Below are 23,058 nucleotides of genomic sequence, written 5' to 3' on the forward strand. Positions count from 1 at the left end.
CCATATTGGCCCTGGTCTGTGTGTCTGTGTGTGTGCACGTGTGCGTGCGTTTCCACTAAATCAAAAAGTTACAAATTGCCATGAGATTGCGTTGCACTCTCAGCTCACATAATTCAAAAGAAAAGGTCCACATTGTCCCCCAATAATGTCAACAGAATGGACTGTCTTAGCAACTGGATAAATGTAAAAGAAGACTAAACAAAATTGTTTCTACTTTATAAATAATATTCTCAACTTACAGCAATACAATTTTACAATGAGTACAATTGTTTGTTGTCAATACTTTATTGGTATTATTATAATTTTCCAATTTCCATATTTGCAATGCCTGTATTTTGGAATTTTTTTTGCAGTCCACTTATAATCCAATTTGGAAATAATTTTTTTCTTCATTGGCATTGATTGTTTTAAAATTCAAATGGCATTAACATGCTTGTGTTTTAATTTCTGTAATAAATATGTCCGTCAAGCCAGGATCTTGATGGTTTATTGTGGGTTTGTTGTTTCCATGAAGAAATCTGTGTTACAAGTTAAACAAAAATTCTAATAAACAATTATATTTTGAATATAAATAGTTTTTGTCTTGCTTTTACATTAATTTTACATTTGAATAGCCAAAATTGCAAGTTTTTTTAAAATGTGATTAATCGTGATTCATTTTCAAAAAAAGTGTAATTAATTGGTTAATTTTTTTCATCGATTGACAGCACTAATTGCAATATATACGTTTGTAATGAAGCAGCAACAGACACACGTTTAAGTTTTTAATGAGGGAACTGACACGTAAACTGCTAAAAATAGTGTTTAATGCACATTTATGCAGCATGTCATATCACTTAGCGCTTGCTGTGGTTTTTTCTAGAATTAAAGGATATCAAAAACTTTTGAAGAGGTTGATGTTAATTCCTTCATACATGTTAAACCCACAAAATACAACTGCAAATACATCTCTGACTGTGCCTTTTGTCAAGTATAATTTAGCCTATATTTTATTAATTACATGTAACTCAGAGCCTGTAATGAAGCAGATTTAATTGCCGATAGTTCACTCACTCCAAATGTAAACCTCATTTCCACTTCAGTTGGCAAGAGTGTCATTTACTTGTTTGTAAGTTTGTTTAAATATTTTTTTAATAATTATGATTATTTAGCACATATATATTTCAGAGTACATCATGCTTTGTGAGCATCAAAGACATGAGCAAGAGCAGAGCTCATTAATCTTCATGAACCTTCCAAATAAGGTAAAAAGTGAACTTTTTTAGTCCAATTTCAAACACGAATGGGCTTGTTAAACAATTGCTGTAGTTTTTTTTTTTTTTTTTTTTTTTTTTTTTTTTTTTGCAATTACCTACATTCAGTGGTACCTTTAAATGTTTTGTATTGTGCTTCAGAATATATATATAACCCATAAAATGTTTTAACAACTTTTTCTCCTATTTAAAGCCATTTTAGTTGTAATATTTAGAATAATTTTTGCTACTGCTTATTTTTACATCCTTATCTAAGGATTTTAAACATATTGTGGGTTATTGTGGGTTTTCTCTATTGAGATTCTGTACGCTCAAAGGGCCACGATTCATGGGTCACCCAAAGTTTTGTTCAGGGCTGAATCACTCTGTTTCTTCCTCTTCAGCACCCAGAGAGGGATTAGAGTCCTAATCCTGACAAATGCAAGATTTAAATTCAACCTCAGCGAACAGAGGGCCTGCAACAGCCCAGCTGCTCGAGGAAAGATGAGTTTGCATATGCACATAGGTAATTTATGTGAAAAATATGCCTGCAATATTTCTTCTTTATCTAAAATGGCTTAGACATTCCATCCACAACTAGCACGAAAGAAGCAAATGTTTCTACTTAAATCATCTATAAAAATGGCTGTAATGAGGAGTAATACAAATAGAAGCACTCCACATACATTAGTGGGACAAGGAGAAGTTCATTGATAGCAACAGTTCACCCAGTAATGAAGATTTAGCCATTTGTTCATCCTCATATCATCCCAAAACACACTGCAACGTCAATCCAGTTTAGTCCTGTTATTTTTAGTGCTCATCTTACCTTTGTTTGTAAACCACATCTGGCGTTTGAATACAAATCACAAATCCTTCTTACCCTTCATTTCCTGCTTCTCTTATCCCTTTTTCATTGTTTTCATGCCAAAGGCTTTTTTGTTGTATTTGTTGTTGTTGGAACGATCCCTTAGTGTGTCTTCATCTTGTTCTTTGGCTTTTATTTTTGATATTTTCATGGAATTAAAGGAACAGTATGTCATTTTCACTACTAGACGGCACATATTCATTCCAAACAAAGGTGTAGTTTGATGACTCTGTAACTGAGTGTGGAATCATGGGAGTTGTGGTCTTCGTTACATCATACGGGACTCCTGCAGAAATCATGTTCATGGATGAGCTAAAGTATTTAAACTTACTGTTACGGTAGTATTAAGCAGTAAGACTGAAAGTTGTCAAAGCGAATCGAGAGCACTGAAGCAGCTACTGTTGATATGACGAGCACAACACGGCACAAAATCAGATTTTATTATGCCACAGTCCACCACTTCTTCCCCCATCTCCAACACAACCTCCTTCTTACCCTTCTTTGATTGATTGAACTTCCTGATGCTATATATGCAGCAATGTGTTTGCTATTTTTGTCTTATTAGTTCAGTAAAGTCACTGTCCATTGAGAAAATCTCCTTTTCTTGTGTTTGAAATAATGAGAACATTTCCATCACCATCTTAGTTTCTGTCTACACTAATTTTAAATAAGCTAACGTTTTTAAATAAGTAACTCAAATATTATTACTTAATTTTTTTAAAGTAATGCGTTACTTTACTCATTGTTTAGAAGTAATATTACGTAACTCGTGTTACTTGTAATGTGTTACCCCCAACACTGGTTAGTGCACAGCCATAGCCATAAATGCAATGTTAACAAGATTTGGCATAATTTATTTCGTTGTTTTGGTTTTCAGCCTTGGTTTCTTCTTTTTTAGTATTCATTTTCGGCCAGAAATTTTCATTTCGGTGCATAACCCCAAGATATATATCATTTTATAGTGTTTTTTGGATTTTTTAATTAAAAAAATCTTGCCTTTTAAAGTAAAAATGATCTTCTTTGCACTGTTGGTTATGATGACTCTCTCATTTCACATAGACCAGGGTAAAATCAAGCTGGTTTAAAGTTTGCATATGTATGCGAGTGAATTGCTCTTGCTCTTGAGGAACGCTTTGAATACCAGTGCGTTTGATTTATTAAGTTCTTCAGCGGATCTGTCTGCGGGTACGTTATCAACTAATAGGATCTCTCCCCCCCTCTTTCCTCCCGCTTGCTCTGTCAGATGGTCGACTAATACTGATATTAATGAATTCATTGCTTTAGTCAGAAAATCAATACGCACTTCTAAAGCGTCTGCAGATCTGAGCGTGCCCAGATGCTGACCCAGTTCCCATGTAAAGCAACCGTCATAATACATCCTGCGGTTTGCTTACCAGTGTCTCGCCATAAATATATATTATATCAGGGGTGAGTGGTGTGACTGAAATCATATGTCACTGTGATACATTTTTTAGATCATGGTGATTATAATTTAGTTATTTCTGAAATGTGTTTGATAGCTACATAGCTTTACATATCATAACAACAGATGCATATTTATTCGCAGTGTAGAAATATTAGGTAAACACAAAATACAGTTTATGTGCCTCATTAGTTACCATATTAGTTAATCTCTACCATTAAAGATTGTTTAAATTAAGTTGATACATTTTGTGTCTGATGTGTTGCCCTTTGGTTTATTTATTATTGTTCTTACAATTAAAATATGAAAGCAGTACAAATGTAATCGTCATATTTTAAATATGAATTTTAATATTATATTAGCTAATAAATATATTATATTATATTATATTATATTATATTATATTATATTATATTATATTATATTATATTATATTATATTATAGACACTGTTTAATTTAATATTAGCTAATATATATTATATTATACTAATTCTATTAATTCTATTCTATTCTATTCTATTCTATTATATTATATCATATTATATTATATTATATTATATTATATTATATTATATTATATTATATTATATTATATGACATTATATTGTAGTAATTATACTAATTATATTATATTATATATTATATTATTTTATATTATATTATATTGTATTATATTAAATTATACTATACTATATTATATTATATTATAAACACTGTTTAATTTAATATTAGCTAATAAATATTATATTATATTATATTATATTATATTATATTATATTATATTATATTATATTGTACTAATTATACTAATTATATTATATTATATTATATTATATTATATTATATTATATTATATTATATTATATTATATTATATTATATTATAAACACTGTTTAAGTTAATATTAGCTAATAAATATTATATTATATTATATTATATTATATTATATTATATTATATTATATTATATTATATTACATTATGTTATATTATTATATTATACTAATTATAATAATTATGTTATATTATATTATACTAATTATACTAATTATATTATATTATATTATATTATGTTATATTATATTATATTATATTATATTATATTAATTAGATTATGTGCTGTGTAATATATATTTTATTATCATATGTTTAATGGAAAAAAAATTCTAATAATTCCCGACATTTCCTAGTAATTTTCTTCCAGGTTTTTGCCTGCAGTGTAGAATGTTTACATATATATGACAAAATAAATATTTATCATCATTATCTGCCAGGATTTGATAATTCATTTCTAACAAATATGTATCGTCATGGTTAAAACAGTTTAGACTACATTTCTACCATTGCGCATAACCTAAATTCAGCTCTATTAAACACCATCATGACAATAACAACATCTGCTGCCAATGCTTCTTAGAAATAAATTGGTGGCGAAAATCTGGGACATCCATAATGTTTTTGCAGTGTCGAAAACAGTGATGATGAACTTGGGAATATCCTCAAAGAGCAGCAGTCTGTGAGAGAGTGTGAGTGTGAGAGAGAGAGGGGTTTCTCTGGTAAACGGGCTGTAAGATGTCAGAGAAGACAGATCGCCCGCTGATGCAGCTCTGGTCAGGAAAGCAGACCTCTGTGCATGACTGCTGTGCGAGTGTGCTAAAGGTCAAGCAGCAGGGACGGACCAAGGCTGACCAGAGGTCAAACGGTCTGGGTCATTTACATACGGATCAGAGACATGAGAACAAAAACAGAGGAGAAAAAGAGCAAAGGGAGCAGAAAGAGTTGAGCTTGTTTATGGGGCAATTTCTGCTGTAAACATTGAACTGTGGTGTTTTTACTGTATCTTGTTTTGAAGATGAAATGTACAATTTATTCAGTGTCAGTTAAGCTAGATGAAGACAGCGCAGTGTGCAAGATTCTCAAGGGACCCATTTATTATCCATCTTTCCATTTTGAGATTTTTGAGTTATACAACATCGCCATTTTAAAAGTAGCATTATTGCAATGGGTTATATGAACAGCTGTTTTTCAGCCAACGGTAAACTTTCGGTGAAAGGTTACTGTGACTTTTTAAAAATTTAGAAGGCTCCTTTTACAGCATCGACCACATACTGTTATTAAAATACAATCAGTTAAATAGACTTAAGGATTCATTTAGTTGTTCAAGTGTAGAAGGAGATCCGTGTAACCGCTAGTGATGTTAGCATTAGCAGGCTAAAACAGAAACTCTATTTAAAACACTGAGGTAAAATAAATGTCCATATTTTAAAGAGATGGCAGGGAAAAATGGAATTTAATGAAGGGCTTCTTGTCCAGTCTGAGACCCACTTTATATCAAATATCGAGTGAATACAGTGAATATCACTTATTTTTAAAGAAATCAGATCTTAAATGTGAAGATTTTGTAATTGAAAGACAGTTCAACTGAAGCCGTTGGGCTGGCTGGCTGAAAATTAAAAGTCTGTGTGCATATACCCCTTTTGCTATTTAGATTTGTATTTCGTTTGATTTGTTTGTTACATTATTGCCCACCTATTTCTTAGCTATACCTCATCAAGTTCACTCTTTTTTCAGAGTAAGGTGGATAGAGAAGATGTCGTACGGCTTCCATTTTGCAAACACGAAGGAAATTTATTATTAAAGACAGCAGATAAGAGGTGAACGCCATCGTTGTTTTTATTTAATTTGCAGTTGAGTATAGGTAAGAATCGCCAACTTATCCATCAAGTTTTTACGCAGCGGATGCCCTTCCAGCCGCAACCCATGTCTGGAAAACATCCACACACACATTCACACACACACTACGGACAATTTAGCCTACCCAATTCACCTGTACCGCATGTCTTTGGACTGTAGGGGAAACCGGAGCACCTGGAGGAAACCCACGCGAAGGCAGGGAGAACATGCAAACTCCACACAGAAACGCCAACTGAGCCGAGGTTCGAACCAGCGACCTTCTTGCTGTGAGGCGACAGCACTACCTACTGCGCCACTGCCTCGCCCAGGTAAGGGGTTATTCATGAATTGTTTGGCTTCACTATCGTCCTCTTACTCCGGAGTTGAACAATTTTTTTGTTTGATACTTTCTGTTTGAACTTGTTCCTTTATTACGTTATTTTTATTTTTGCTAATATTTTTTGTATGTATATATATATATATATATATATATATATATATATATATATATATATATATATATATATATATGGACATTTCAATGGTTGTCCCTTTTATACATTAAATCACTTTTGTTGGCATTTCCGTTGTCCATGTTTTTAGCTTACTCCTTCACTTGATAAAATTGCCACACCTTTAAATGTTATTCATTTTACCCCAGACTAACATCAAAGAGGTTGTAGCAATGGCAATAAATAGGGGAATGAATGATTTATAGACGTTACTTCTGCATAAAGGAAATCTATACTGCTTTCCTTATGGCAGTAATTTATGCATTGGAAATAAATTAAGACTTGGATCACTTGCTATTTTTAAAGACCAACAACTCATAAATAAAGAAATAAAAAATAAATAGAGTTATGTGTGCTTTTCAGGGTTTAGGGTGTTTTTAAATATTTTAAAATATTTAACATTTTTAAAATGTTTTTGCAAGGTTGTGCTTTTTATTTATTCATTTATTTATTTAAATTTATCTTTAACATTTTCAGTATAATGGACAGAAGGTGTCCAAAAACCCACTTTTAATTGTTTATTCTATCATACTTTATCTATTTATGTTTTTTTCTCAACCCAAATTTTGGTCAAATATGGACAAACCCAACTATTCAGTTAAAGTTTGTTAATATCATACACACATTTGGGTTAAAATTACTACATAATTATGTAATAATTTAAGTAACTATAATAATTAATCCTAGTCAACATTTTAATTATAAGGTAATTTTCTCAAAAGTATTTTTTGCAGATGGATATGTTCGTATACAATTTGCATGTATGCTATGAGATGCAGGGAGTGGAAGTATTGTACCGAGATACGCACAATGTTTGATTACTTTTACAATATTAAAATGTCAGCATGAACACTTTGTATATGCGGGACTTTTGCAAACTTACGTATGTAGTGGATAGCAAATTACTGTGGATATCAATCATGAAAATGTATTAGAAAATGCTTACCAAATGTTTATTCAAATGCCTTAAATGTTTAGTTTACAATAGGTATAGATTTGTTTTACCAGTTGTTTTGTATTATAGAACTTAATTCATTTTTATGAGTTTCTTTAAACATTTGCTTTTAAATGATGATTTATGTTTTAATATGGAAATTATTCATAAAATCACTTTGCCTTTCCAGTCATATTTATTTTCATAGATATTGTAATAAAGAGGGAGTTGTCTAATGAGAACAATTGTGTACCTTTATTTCAATTTACCATTTACGATAAAAGGTACAGAACAGTATAAGAGGTCTTTTCTGTACCATAAAAGGGACAACTTTTACAAAGGTACAAAACTGTACCTTAAGGAACATTATTTGTACCACCATGTTTTTGAGAGTGTATAGCCTACTTGTTCTCGGTTACGGCACTATGTAGACGTAGACCTAATAGTTTTTATATTGAAAAAATTCAATCCCCATTACAGAAAAAAATTATCTAAAAACACTGAGCCGAGAATCAAAACGATCAAAGTTCTCCTAAGGATTTCATTTCTGATTCTCGGGAGGTGAAAATCGGGCATAAATTAGGCTAAAACTCTTGTAGTGTGAGCCAAGCTTTAGCTGACAATTAAAGCGTTAAAGCTGGTCGAGAGCTGCAGGTGCATTTACTGCTGCAAATTTGGCAGCAAGCATGGCAGCAGAGGGAATACATTGAAGTGTTAACATCTGTACAACATTTTAGGTTAAAAAAAGGTAAAAAAACAGATATATTCTGTTTTCATTTAAAAAAATCCCCTCTGTAAAAACCTTTGACTCCATATGACAAAAAATGGTAATACAGATCAATAATATGCAATTAATGCAGATTTAAATAATGCATCATTTGCATTTTTAGACATTAGATATTAGAAAACTTAAGCAAACAAAAAAATGTAAACTTAATCAACTGTGGAAGTATAGTGATATCTGCGACCTATTACTACGATTATTATTATTATTATATTTTTATTTTATTTTATTTTTTACAATTTCAATTCACCTGGAATGCAAGTTAAATCTTCAGTTTGACATCTCCGCTCAGGACATCGAAACAGATGCGTATGCTCTGAAATTGTGCCGCAATCTGGGAGCATCTTCCTCAAGGGAGATCCTAATTGGTTTCTCCACCCCCTCTGTCCCAAACAAACCCTCTAACTCTATATCGTCTGTCTGTGAGATTAGAGAGCCGCAGAAATCATAACCGATGACAGTATCAGAGTGTGATTAAAGAGTAGTGTGGACGGATTAGAGCTGTGTTCCCTCAATCTCAGCAGTATTTGTGGGATTATTGTCCTCAAACTGATGGGCTGCTGTAAGGAAACACTGGATTATGAAAGAACAGAGCCATTTAGCCGCCTGGCATGGATATTTTTGGGGCCTTCTTTGAGAATGAGTCATTCAATTATTTTTTTTATTTAATGCATGTCATTAATAAGAGGCAAGTGGTGCAAGTGAATTAAAGTGCTCTTTGTTTTCGATAATTAATTTTGTGGAATTTCTATGTAAATGGAGGTGATTATTATTTTAAAGATAAATGGTTTAATTGGAGATTAAATTTTTAATTTAAAAAATAACATTCAAAAGGAATACTTCACCTGACATTGACAATTCTGACATTTTGACTCCTGAACTCCTTTTATTCCAGAATGGTATGTCTTTCTTTCTTTTATTGGACAGGTCTACCTAATACAGTGGTTGTTAAGTGTTTCTAGAATTGCCCCTCAAAATCCTAGAATTGAAGCCGAGTGATCCGTCTTTCCATCTATTTTCCGAATACAACTTCTGTCTTTCTTTGCTTACTTCCTCTTCCTCTGCCAAGTGTTATTGTTAATAGAAAAAATGTAATATAGACGCAGTTTTGCTTTTTATTATTTTTGACTGCTCTGCAAAGCCGTAGGTTGAGGGGCAGATACTTTCAACCAGTAAATAAAAATGTTACTGGAAAAAAAAAGTGGCCTACTCTAGCAGAAACTTTTGTTACATGTAAAAAATGTAGATTTTAAATAAAAAAGATAAATACATAAGTAAACAAACAAGTACACTATCCATGATATTGTGGATTAGTAGATTATTACAGAATTAAATTGTTTGCTTCGCTGACATTTTTATGTGATACTGGACTCAATTCTAAAAATTCATTTCTGAAAACTGAGTTTGATAAACAGTTTTAGAGCTAAATAATAAAGCTTTCTGAGTGTGATACAGCTATTCGAAAATCTGGAATCTTAAAAAAAATTTATTATATTAAAAAACTGCCTTTAAAATTGGTAATTAGCAATATTACAGATCAAATATGACATTTTGATATATTTATGCAAGGAAATTCAAAGATATCTTATTGAAAGATGATCTTTACTTAATATTCTACTGATTTTTGGCACTAAAGAAAAAATGATAATTTTGACACATACATACAATGTATGTCTCGCATCTTTTGAAGCAACAGCTTTTTTTAGACGCCGTGTCAAGTTGAAAGAACTTCAACTTTCACACGCAGCCATAGACTGTAAAAGATATGGGCGTAGTATCCGTGACATCACCCGTAGGTTCATGAAAAACCCAAAAGAAGTTACCAGTATACGTGGGCTCGCCATTTTGTTCGCGCGTCTTCGCACCAACTGTCAAAAGAAAAATATAAATGTTAAATGATCTTAAATAAAACCAGTACAATTATAGAGATGGTATAAGTGTATAGTTCACATGGGAATTGGAGACCTCTTGAATGGTTTGTGAGCACAATTAAGTGCACACAGCATGCCATATCATTTGATAATTGTAAGAAATAATTCCAAAAGACAACTGACTGTGTAAAGCCACATAAAACAACACAAAAATACGATGAATATGTTGATATCAGCAGCTAATCGGCCGGAGTCAGCTGAGGTGATGTGAAGGCAACCAGCGAGACCTATCAAATGGCCGTCAATCAAATGGCCGCACTCGTAATTATGCAAACTTAATATAACATAATATAAAGGAAACGGATGAGTTATAAAAAAAATGTACCCCCTCACAGTTGTCATGAAGGGTAATATTAGCTATATGAACCAAAATTGTACTTTGTACCAGGCTGTAAACACCCTTTTTTCTGCTGTAAGGTTGGCCATTTGAACAGCGGGCTCAATAGAACTTTGCTCCATATATAGCCAGGAATAGTGAAATTTCAATGAATTGCAGTTTCAGTTACTTCCGTATTGGCTTCCCGAGGGAGAGCAGGAGGTCGCCGCTTGCATGCAGCACAGCTCTTCACTGTCAGTTCCATAGCAGTGGACTAATCAGAAGAGCTTTGAGGGGGGGCAACCATTGAAAGTTTCTGTTTAAAGATGCTCAATGGCTTTGTTCAAATGCTGTGCTTTCTTTTCAAACCATTCCAAACCATTTCATCCCTCGTTTTTAGAAGCAAACACGCATTCGATGTGAATAAGACAAAGGCTGTGTCCGAAATCACATACTTCCTTACTATGTAGTGTGCTAAAAACAGTATGTGAGAAGATTTCGAAAAACAGTATGTGAGAAGTACCTGGATGACCTACTACTTCTGAAGTGCACATCCAATGGACACTCCTCTATCCCATGATACCACGCTTGAGAATTCATGAATGGGAGTGAAGCGATGCAACTGAAATAGGCGTGTCACATTATCATGACAAAATGAAGGAAGTAGCATGTTCTATTCATGCTCACATTCATACTGTATAGAACATTCTATAGAACAGGGGTCACCAACCCTGTTCCTGGAGAGCTACCTTCCTGCAATATTCAGTTCCAACCCTGATCAAACACACCTGAATCAATTAATAGTACCTAAAACAGCACTTGATAATTACAAACAGGTGTGTTTGGTCAGGGTTGCAACTGAAATGTGCAGGAAGGTAGCTCTCCAGGAACAGGGTTGGTGACCCCTGCTATAGAACATACTATCGAGTAGTACATTCAAATTCAAATGCAGTACCTGTTGAGTAGTAGGCGATTTCAAAAACAGCCAAAAACTATGGAATGCACTAAAAAAACTTTAAGGGACCTTGCTTAATACTGGTTTCAATGTGTTGCATATGTGAAAGATATTGAACACTTGCTTTACCCCAAATCAAGTTTGGCTGTGCAATCCTTTACAACATTTCCAAGCAGATCAAATACGCAGCCTTTTACTGCCTCTTTGTCTCCATTTCAGCATTCATCTCTCTTCCTGACTTGACTTGTTCTGTTGTAAATGCTTCTGCATGCCTTCTTAGCATTCAGCTGTGTGGCCATGTGTATCCTGGTATGCCTTTGACACCAGTGGAGGGCGTTTCACAGCACTAGAGTCTTTTCACAGGCTGCTGTGACCTCCTGACTCCTGCTGTGTGTCTGTCCCAGTCCTGTCCCTCCACCCTGAGTCTGAGGGTCAGCGCCACCCCAGTGTCCTGCTCTCACTACAAAGAAAATGATGGAGACACCATCCCAGTGATCAACCAGATGTTTCTCTAGTCTGTTGAGAGAGACTTTTAGGGTAGGGTTTGAGACAGACTTTGTTTTTTCTAAATATCTGTCAGTAATTATTTGACACAATTTACATTGTTCATTTGTGTACTGTTGTAAGATTCAGAAGAGATTTTAAAGGGGTGGTCCACTACGATATCATATTTTAAACCTTAGTTGATGTGTAATGTAGTTGTGAACACAAACAACATTTCTGAATGTAAGACGGTTAAAGTTCAATGTAAATGGAGACATTGGCTTTTAGAGAGTTAGCTTGGCAAAGCCTACAGCGAACAAATTTGGAGACTACAAAAAAAAAAAATACATCCGGGCTAGTGAGATCATAAGGGCTTCTGGTTATGTGCATTCATCGTGTGCACACACCCTGCACTGCGAAGGGGCGTAGCCAGATGAGCTTTAATTGTAGCGCAGAGAAAGCTAAATTGCCGTCCAAACGCTGTTATTTGCATAGAGCTTCTTTTGTTTCTGTATTTAGCCTTCCAAAGGACACGACACAAAAAAAAACAAGTGCTTACGGTTTAATTTGAATTATGTTCCAAAGAATTATAAAAAATATATATAGCTCTAGCATTCGACAAAGGAGAACTTGCAAAATCTCATTCAGTTCAGTGCTGGATTCGGTTAAAACTCCTCCACCAGACGAAGCGGTGGGTTTTGAGCCACAACCTGTACATGTTTTTATTTGTTAAAATTGTTCAACTACAGGCACAGTTTAGCGTTAACAGTATGTTGTAGCAAGGACATAAAAAAGAATGTAAACAATGGGAAATGCTGTTGGGCACTGTCAACAATTTAGCATCAAATCAGACAAGCTGCTGTAAACACACAATCTTAAGCAGCATGTGCAGTGTCTCTCCATGCATGTCCCTCTATGCGTGTCTCTCTATGCAGCTGCTTTCCGTGCATCAATAACAAATTATATGAGAACATTATATATTAATTACATATGCTTATTCTGAATATGGCTGCACAGTGGCGCAGTAGATAGCACATTCGCCTCACAGCAAGAAGGTCGCTGGTTTGAGCCTCGGCTGGGTCAGTTGGCATTTCTGTGTGGACTCCGCATGTTCTCCCCGTGTATGTGTGTGTGGGTTTCCTCCGGGTGCTATTGTTTCCCCCATAAGTCTAAAGACATGCGCTTTAGGTGAATTGGGTAGGCTAAATTGTCCGTAGTGTATGTGTGTGCGGTTCCCAGTGATGAGCTGCAGCTGGAAGCGCATCTGTTGCGTAAAACATATGCGGGATAAGTTGGCAGTTCCTTCCACTGTGGCAACCCCAGATTAATAAAGGGACTGAGCCGAAAAGAAAATTAATGCATATTCCGAATATATATGAAAGACACTTGTCAGATTATTTTAGAGAGCAGGCGTGAGCTGTTTGCTCTTCATTTCTGTCTGATTCAGGCAGCGAACGCTTATAATAGCTGCTCTGAGCCTCTGACTGGACTGTTTACACAGCGCAAAAGCGCGCGCTTGTAGAGGAGTGACGTGGAGCCGATCCGTGAACCACAGCACATTATGTTAGGACCAATCAAAGCCTCTTAAGGGCAAGTCTTTCAGAGGAACTAGGAAATATGACAGTCGTTTTCATGTTAGCAGAGTAGCTGTGCAGAATCAAAGTAAGATATATGAAAATATAATGTGATTTTCTACAAGTGAAGCATAAGCACACATTGCTTTGCATCTTATAAACACAGTCAAGCCTTAAAAATACACTGTGGGCCACCCCTTTAAAAGGTTGTGTGTGACTACACTTAAAAAATGTAAATAAAATTTCAAGTTGTTTCAATTAATTATCATTAATTATCTAGTTGAACTTATTTTTTGCGCTGAGATTTTCTGCCTGTATGGATTCTGAGCTTAGATTTTAAAAATGTAGCTCCTGGGACGTATTTGGCGCTCTCCAGAAATGTATATAGAGGTACGTTTTTAGAATGAGCCTGGGTTGAAGTTTTGATAATGTTTTTGGTTTCTTTTCTGCACATCTGAAATATCTTAAATTGTGTTCCGATGATAAAAGACTCAGGGGAGTCTGGGGATGGGAACAGGGGTTCAGTAATTCATAACAGAATTATCATTTTTTGGCTAAACTACTGTAACCCTTTGATTTATTATAAAAGTAATACCTCAACAAACTATGATTTGAAGTATCATGCATGATGGCTGCATACCAATGTTGACCTCACACCCTTAAATGAATATTTAGGATCAGGTGTTGCATTGGTTTAAATCTCTGAGCAAGTAATGACAGTGATGAGTGAATTAGCCAGCGCTGTGGGTTGTTGAATTGTGAGTTGTTGAAGTAAACTGTGAGCGTGTGTGGTTTGAGACAGTGATGAAATGTGTTGTCGGTGACTGGTCAGATGGACAGTGTTGTGGAGGTCAGGACACAGAACATTTGCTGTGTAAATGACTGAGCCACGTTTCCCCAGTGTGAGCGAACCGTAGGTCAAGCAGATGCTGCTCACGGAACCAAGTGTGTGGCTCAATCAGGTCCTATAATAAAAGAGCTGCAATCCATTAGCTGCATTGCAGGACCACTGTCCCCTGGGAACCAGAGGAAATTTATGAGCACTGACTATATAATTCATGCAGAATGTGGACCAAATCTATAAATGTATAAATATATGAATTATATTGATGCGTGCGTGTAAAAAGTTCAGCCGGTTTCTAAAGTGTGCCGCTGTAATTTACTCAGAAGGTTGGAAAGTCCATCTTTTTTTCTCTGTCGCTGTGCCTGCCAGGCTTCATTTCCATCCATCAGTTCTATTGCTTCATTCATGCTGTCATCGTGCTGTCATTCACTCATTCATCCTGTCACCATTCATCCTGTCATCTCACACAATATGCATCACAGCCACTGTCACTTATCAAGAGCTGTTTCATACTCCGTCTCTCACTGGTCGCACTGATGGCCATTTTCTGTTTTTCTTAAGCATATCTATCACATTTTTTCTATTCTGTCATCATTTACTTTAGCATAATTGTCATTGATTAAAACAAATTTTAAATTAAATTAAATTATATTACAATGGAACAACCCATAAGTGTTTTTTACCCATATACAACTTTTATAATAAAAAAATAATAATGATATATATATATATATATATATATATATATATATATATATATATATATATATATATATATATATATATATATATATATGTATGTATGTATGTATGTATGTATGTATGTATGTATGTATGTATGTATGTATGTATATATATATATATATATATATATATATATATATATATATATATATATATATATATATATATGTGTGTGTGTATGTTTGTATATATGTGTATGTATGTATATATATATATGTATGTATGTATGTATGTATGTATGTATGTGTATATATATATATATATATATATATATATATATATATATATATATATATATATATATATATATATATATATAAGAAGCTGCTGATCTACTGGGATTTTCATGCACAGCCATCTCTAGGGTTTACAGAGAAACGTTTGAAAAAGAGAAAATATCCAGTGAGCAGCAGTTCTGTGGGCGCGAATGTTTTGTTGATGCCAGAGGTCAGAGGAGAATGTCCAGACTGGTTGAAGCTGAAAGAAAGGCGACAGTAACTCAAATAACCACTCGTTAAAACCAAGGTATGCAGATGAGCATCTCTGAAAGCACAATGCGTCCAAACTTGAGGCAGATGGACCACAGCAGCAGAAGACCACACCAGGTGAAAATGACAATGAGTTCACTGTACTCAAATGGCCTCCACAGTAACCAGAACTCAATCCAATAGAGTGCAATAGACATTTTTATATATAACATATGCCAGAGTAACTAGTGGTTCATTCCACTGTGGGGACTCCTGATGGATCAGGGACTAAGCCAAAGTATAGTGGGTGAGTGAATAATACTAAAACTACATTACATCATGTAATTTAAGAGAAGATTTAACAAAAAGAAGGTGAAGAAAATGGGACAGCCTGGTGGCTCAGTGGTGAGCACTGTCACTTCACAGCAAGAAGGTCTCTGGTTCGAGCCTCGGCTGGGTCAGTTGGCATTTCTGTGTGCAGTTTGCATGTTCTCCCCGTGTCTGCGTGGGTTTCCACTGGGTGCTGGATAAGTTGCCGGTTGAATAAGCGAATGAATGAATGAATTTATTTAACAGGGACAATGCACAAACATTTCATTAACCTCAAATAGGAAAGAAGCATTGTGCCAGGTTCTAGCAGGATTGTTAATTTCCACCTGCAGTCCCTGAACAAGTTAAAATTAAAACAATAAAACTCAATTAATTAAAAAGTCAGTTTAAAATATTCAAGCATAATCGCATATAAACTAAAACACTGACAACTTAAAAACATCTCACTCAGTGTGTACAAATTTGATTTGACAAAAACCACCTCCTAGTCAGGCTCGGGTTCATTCCACTGTGGCGACCCCTGATTAATAAAAGGACTAAAGGCTGATTTATACTTCTGCGTCAAGCGCACGCGTATGCTACAGCACAGCCTATGCGTAGATGCATAGCCCTCGCCATGGCGGTCGGCTTCGCTGACATGCACCTCTCAAAAAAAGCTCTGTGATTGGTCGGCTTGGTATCCGCGACTTGTGGGCGGGACCGAGAGCAGCACGAGTCTTTTGCAGCGAGTGTTTACAAGTGTCGAGTCCCGTGAAGGAGCTCCAGATAAAAACTTTTGTTTTGTGTTACCTTGTGATTAAAGTTGTTGCACGTCCGCCAGTTCCTGCCTCAAAATGAGCGAGTTTTAACCACTTATATATTAAGGAAGTGTTCAGAAAATACAAAACACTAGTTAAGAAAATCAGAAGTCACAGAGGAACACAAACACCTCACTGTCAACTATTATTAGTTATTGCAGAGCAACAGAAACAGCGCGCAGAAGTATGAATGCACAGCTACGTGCGTTGCATGCGCTGTGGGTCACGTCGATCACTTGACGAAGAAGTATAAACCAGGCTTAAGCCAAAAAGAAAATGAATGAATGAATGAATGAAGATGAAGAAAACATTTTAATGTATGTATCTATGTAATAAAAGTCAACGGAAACTTTTGAATGAGCAAAAAAAACCTCCTTCAGGTCCTTAATTATGTAAGGAGGAGAAAACAATGATGGATTTTTGAACTCTATCTCTATAAATCAATTGCTTTCAGTTTTTTGTTTGATTTTATTTTTATTTTTAATTTACTGTCTTTGTTGTAGCAACGCTAGCGCCTCTTTCCTGAAGAACACAGCTCTAATTCAACCTCACAATGTACGCGTAATTACAGTGCAATTTCTTATTCATCATTTCTGCCAAATCCTGCCAATAGCCATGTGGTAGCGCCCTCACAGATGAGACTGTAGTCAGGCGCATGCGAATGCTCCCTTTCCAAATTAGAGGCGTCCTGGCCCCGAGGGCTCGGAAACATGGGAAGAAAAAGTCAGAGTATGCTTCACGATGGACTCCAGAGCCGCTCCTTCACTAAAGTAATTAGGTCTTATTCTCTAGCGCACAATGGAGGCTTTTCTGTACACCGGGAGGTGGGTTAACAATTGCAGGTTGGATCCGGCTTCTCTCTCTCTTTTTCTTCCAAAGATCTACGGTTTCTCTCCATAGATGCATCAGTCCAGGAAGTGTGTATTTAGTGTGTATTCAGGGGTCGGTCCGGTGCACAATAAAACTGAAATTAGAGAGGCCGAGAGAGAGCCAGCTGTGACACAGGTCGCCTTGTTCAGACACATGTGCATAATGGATCGCTTTCATTCCACGGCCGTCGCATTTGCACGCGCAAAAAAAAAAGGGGGGGAAGAGAGAGAGAGAGAACGAGAGCGAGCGAGGGGAGAACAAATGGGCATGGCTGTTAAATTAAGTGTGGAATGAATGCATTATGAGCTATTAGGGCAAAGAAAAGGAGTGTCCTAAAAAACACAAGCGCATAATTGTGAATTCTGATGCTGGAGCGCGTTCAAAACCCCCGCGGCCTGCCTTTCGGATGCATATAAAGCTCTAGGCCAGGATTTGGATGGAAATGGGGGTTGTTGGGGTGATGGCTTTGTACAGTGAGGGCGCAAGGAAGGGTGGCATAAGCTCTGCTTTTCCAACATTTAGGTCAAACTTTACCTCTGGTCTTCGCTCCATCTGGCCCTGCTGCTCGAGCGAAGGTGCCCAAAGCCACAGGGCGGCATTCTGGCATTTTCTAGAGCCGCATACCCCGTCGAGCTGAGATCAGCCCAGCGTGAGATTTCCTTAGCGTGGGCTTCTTTAATGCAGTGTTGCCTCTCAGCACGCCAGTTTACCGCTTTAATAGGTAAGCAACCCACTCTGGCGTCTGAGTTTCAGGTGTTTTCTCTGTTTAGCTGCGTTCTCTGGGGAGCCGCAGCCTGAATGGATTAGGCCACGTTTAGACGGATGACTGCTGGCGACCAAAGCTTTAAATGTATTAATCCCTCTCTTATCAAGCAGGAAATGATGAATCGCCTGAGCCTGCTCCAGGCTAACCTCTGCTGTCGTTTGAACAGAATCAAAGCTTTAAATCACACACTGCAGCACCTGGCCATGTGTATGCGTGCGCGTGTGTGTGTGTACTGTGCCCTGTTTTAAAGTGATTTAGTAACGCTTTGATGGGGTGAGGGAGGTTAGGAAATGAGTATGAAAAGTAAATTAAGAATTCTACATGGGCTTTGATAAATAGAATTGCTGACTAGGGAAACTCATGCGGCTGTTGTCGCGTTTCATCCAATCTGATAAATTCCACCCGTGGCTGCAAACCAGGAGCAGCAGTCAATCAATGCTTTTACAGCCTCTTTTTCATGTGAATTATGGGCTTTATGGCCCTATCTGGCACCTGTACTCTATTTCTCAATGCCCTTGCCCTGTACCTCAGTGTGTACTTCCAAAAAAAAAAAGAGGAACATCAGCACTCCGATTGCTCACTGCTTCGTTTGAAATTCTGCCGCTTCTGTCGTTCATCATTTATAGCTTCGGGTTAGTATCCTGTCTGTGCGGTTGGTGTAGCAAAAATCATTTGCACACAGAATCACAAGTGCATGTTAGGCTTTGGTAAACTGTGTTAAAGGTTTATAAGTAGAAAACAGAATCTAAAGTGACAGCTTCTGCTTCGTTATTTGTTATTATCGTCCTGGGAAAATATATTACTTTTTTATGCCAAACACAAAAAGTGCGTTAAAGGGATAGTTTACCCAAAACTGAAAATGCTGTCATCATATACTCATCCATAACTTGTTTCAGACCTGTTTGACTTTCTTTCTTTTTTTGAACACAAGTGGAGAAATTTTGAAGAGGGCTGGAAACCTGTAATCAAGTCAAGTATTTGTTTTTCCTAAAATGGAAGTCAGTTCTTTTTTGTGTAAACCTTTAAGTTTAAATAGACACAATAAAGCTGAATTGTCACTTATTTAGAACAATAATCTCTTTAAAATTACAGTGTAGTCACAAAAAATATGAATCAGTTATATATTTTAACATTCTTCAAATCAGTATGCCATAAGGAAGAGAAAAACATTTGAAATGGAATAAATGTAGTACATTGTGTAAAATTATAAGATTTATAAATCATGACCATTCATTCATTTTTCTACGACTTAGTCTTTGGCCCTTTCAGCCACAACCCAGTACAGGAAAACACCCATACACTCTCGCATTCACACACTATGGCCAATTTAGTTTATACAGTTCACCTGTACCACATGTCTTTGGACTGTAGGGGAAAACGGAGTAGACAGAAATGCCAACTGGACTGGTCCAGCAGGGACTCAAACCAACAACTTTCTTGCTATGAGGCGCCAGTACTAACCAATGAGCCACCATGCCATCTAATGATAATTATGAATTCAACATAAAGTAGGCTCATTCATTCGTAGCCCTATATAAACTTTTGGAGATCGAATTATATAGCTAGAAGTACGTATGGCTGCATTTTGTCTTTAAAATAAACTCTACGGGGTGGTATGACGCCATTCCTTTTCTTGCTTTCCAGCTGACCGCTTACCTCCATTTGGACGTTTTTTCTGTTGTTACTAGTTTCTCCCATAGCTCGTCATGTACATTGGTGGACTTGAAATGCAGGGAAGAGTTGACCTCGACAATGGGGTTCAAGTCTGGCCAGAAATCACATAAGACAAAAACAGAAGCCAAAAAAAAACAAAAAACAAGTAAAAACAGGGCGAGAATGTGGTAAAATCTGAAAACGTGATAAAAATCAGGCGATTTCTTTTTTAGATTGCTTTTCAAAATTGATGGTTGGGTTTAGGGAAGTGGGTGGGTGGGTCAGTCAAAAAAAACAACTACATTCCAACACAGCTAAAACATATTATGACATATTTATTGCTTCAGATTTATTTATTTTTTTGCTGCTGCCTAAAACTTACCATTAATGACACAATGTTTAATATTTAGCCATTTATTATTTTTTTTTTTTCCTGGAAAGTGGTTGGAGTTGACTGTGTTTGACAGATATGATATTTTAATGAATAAGTGCAGGTCAGAATAGTCGTGTTAATTAATTTTTACATGAGCATATGTGTTCAACTACCGTATACGGTTTGTTACACTGATGAATCAGGTTGATGTTTTGCCAAGAAAGCAACATTTTGACAGTTAGTCTGCATCATTAAACTAGTTTTAATAATATGTCTAAATGAGAGCAGAAGCTGATCACAGCCGAATCACACATGTCTATAAAGCAATTGGAGTATTCTGCCACATCAGAGAAAGACCCTTGGGAAACCTTTATAAAGCATGTCCTAGATTTTTCAATATTCAGAGTCTTAAAGGCCACATATGGGGTATATATTGGACAATATTACGAATCCGTTTTTGATTTCAAAGATTACCTTTGTATTTCACCATTGCCGTCGGATTAGCATTATGTAATTTAAACCTTTCAAAATACACCCAGACTCATCTGTTAAACTGTCTGTTGTGGCATTTAGAAGTGATGGTTTGATGATTTTCTTCACAAAGCATCAATCAAATTTAAATGTCAAGTCTTCATGGTGAAATTCACTGTCCCTTTATTTCATTTCATAAAGTTAGCAGTTCCTCTGTAATTTGCCAGCGCCAGAACTTTCCTCTTGATGGCTTAATGGTGCCTGCGGATGCATTATCGAATTCGCACATTTAATCATATTTACACGACATTAATCAAATGCCATTTCGATTCATTTCCATACCCACACGAAAGAAGCATGCATAAGTGTATTTAGGACAATCAATACGTCTGAATGACTCACAGAAGCTGCTTTAGCTGAAAACAGAAAAGTTTGTTTGAAAGTACAAGACATCTAATATTCAACTAATAAGCAATAAGGCTGATTCTGGTTATTAAAGGGAACCTATTATGCAAAAAGCAGCTTCATAAGGGGTTTCAACACAGTTGTGTGGCAACAATGAGTGAATATAGCCAGCATATAATGGTGAACAATTATCAATTGTATTTTTTTTTATCACACCTGAGAAAAACAGTATGCAGAAACACTTTAGGTGCATTTGACATAAACCACTGCTTCAGCCAGCAATCAAGATTAGTAGAGCGCAGGTGGGGGCGGACTTGAAAACTGGGCCGTCAGGTCGGACACATCGGGGCTCGTAGTTTGCTGCAGTCATGACACGTAATGTGATCGTTTATTTATTTATTTAACAACAAAAGAGTTACCGTGCAAATAAAACTGAATATAGTCTCTATAAACTATAGTTAATTTTTAACAAGGGAGCTATTCATTAAATTTAAGTAGCCTATAACAAAAGTATGACGAGAAAAAGGGGAAAGCGAAAGGGCACATGAAAATGAATTAATATTAATAAATACTGTAGGCCTATTAAATGCCCCACCAAGAAAAAAAATGGTTTGCATCTCTTAACTCCTATTGTTGCTAGTTAACACACTCAATGTTTTTTTTTTCAACACATCTTATAAATTCTAAAATATCAGCCTCTACCAAATGGTTGAAATGTCGGTTTATGGCAAAAGTGCCTGAATTAATACATATACTATGAAAAATCAGAAAATATCAAGTGTAAGACCAATTTATTTTAAAAAATGCTCAAAACAAAACATTTTTGACTACTAAATCATCTTTATTTTTTTTAAGTGTGCCATAATATATTTCAGATCCTCATTTAACATGCTTTTTTGTTGTTTTTTTACAATAAAACCAAAATTAAGTGTAGTAGTGCAACATGATTATGTTTGTTTGTTTGTTTGTTTGTTTGTTTTTTTAACCAACAATGCTGTGTGTATGAACTATTATTTAAAACAGTCTTTCTTTAAATGACTTTTACACTCATTGTTTAAAACATTCAAAACATGGTCAACTGTTTGGTAGAGCAGACGGTTAAAGGTTCACGAAACCCTTTGAGAGTTTAACTGATTTGTGTGTGTTGAGCATCAGTTAAGACAATGTTAGCACCTGTTAGCTTTAATTGTTGGGAAAACTGGATAATTTTGAGCTTGTGTTAGCTAATTTCAGCTTCCGGGTTTAAAATGATTTTGGGGTGGGATCAAAATCGGTAACGTAGCGCAAAACGGCAAGTGCAAAGATGACGCGTTGAGTTCTCATTATTATTCATTGCGGAGTTTTCTTATCCGATGAGAAGAGCCTGCTTCTTAATTATTCATGACTGCACGTGCTTTCTGAATGCAAGGCAGACTTGCCAGTGCCAAGCTGTGAGACACGGACCAACAGCATACAGTATTTAGCCGTTCATGAAGGGTCGTATGTGTTTGTTTCCATGATCCACAGGGTTTGTTGCATGTTTTTCCCCACAAGGCTGTCAGGGCCGATACAGCAAAGCTGTTTGTGTGCAGCAAGCATTTTTGTTGGGAGTGCAGTATACGAGAATTGGAGAATGGTAGATGTTGTCTTTTACCAGGAGTTGTTCACATTTAG

General features: G+C 35.8%; 1 protein-coding gene across 1 annotated transcript in view; it reads left to right on the forward strand.

The window, feature by feature from the left end:
• The window catches only part of LOC147843922 (uncharacterized), a 143,860-nt gene that overhangs the window by 23,126 nt on the left and 97,676 nt on the right, over positions 1–23,058 (forward strand). The window contains exon 5 of the mRNA XM_087253372.1: positions 6,377–6,525. Within this exon, the coding sequence (XP_087109498.1) occupies positions 6,377–6,525 (149 nt within the window). The remainder of the gene's footprint in view (positions 1–6,376; positions 6,526–23,058) is intronic.

The sequence above is a fragment of the Danio rerio genome, chromosome 5, assembly GCF_052040795.2.
Source record: "Danio rerio strain M-AB ecotype USA chromosome 5, GRCz13ab, whole genome shotgun sequence".
NCBI lineage: Eukaryota > Metazoa > Chordata > Actinopteri > Cypriniformes > Danionidae > Danio > Danio rerio.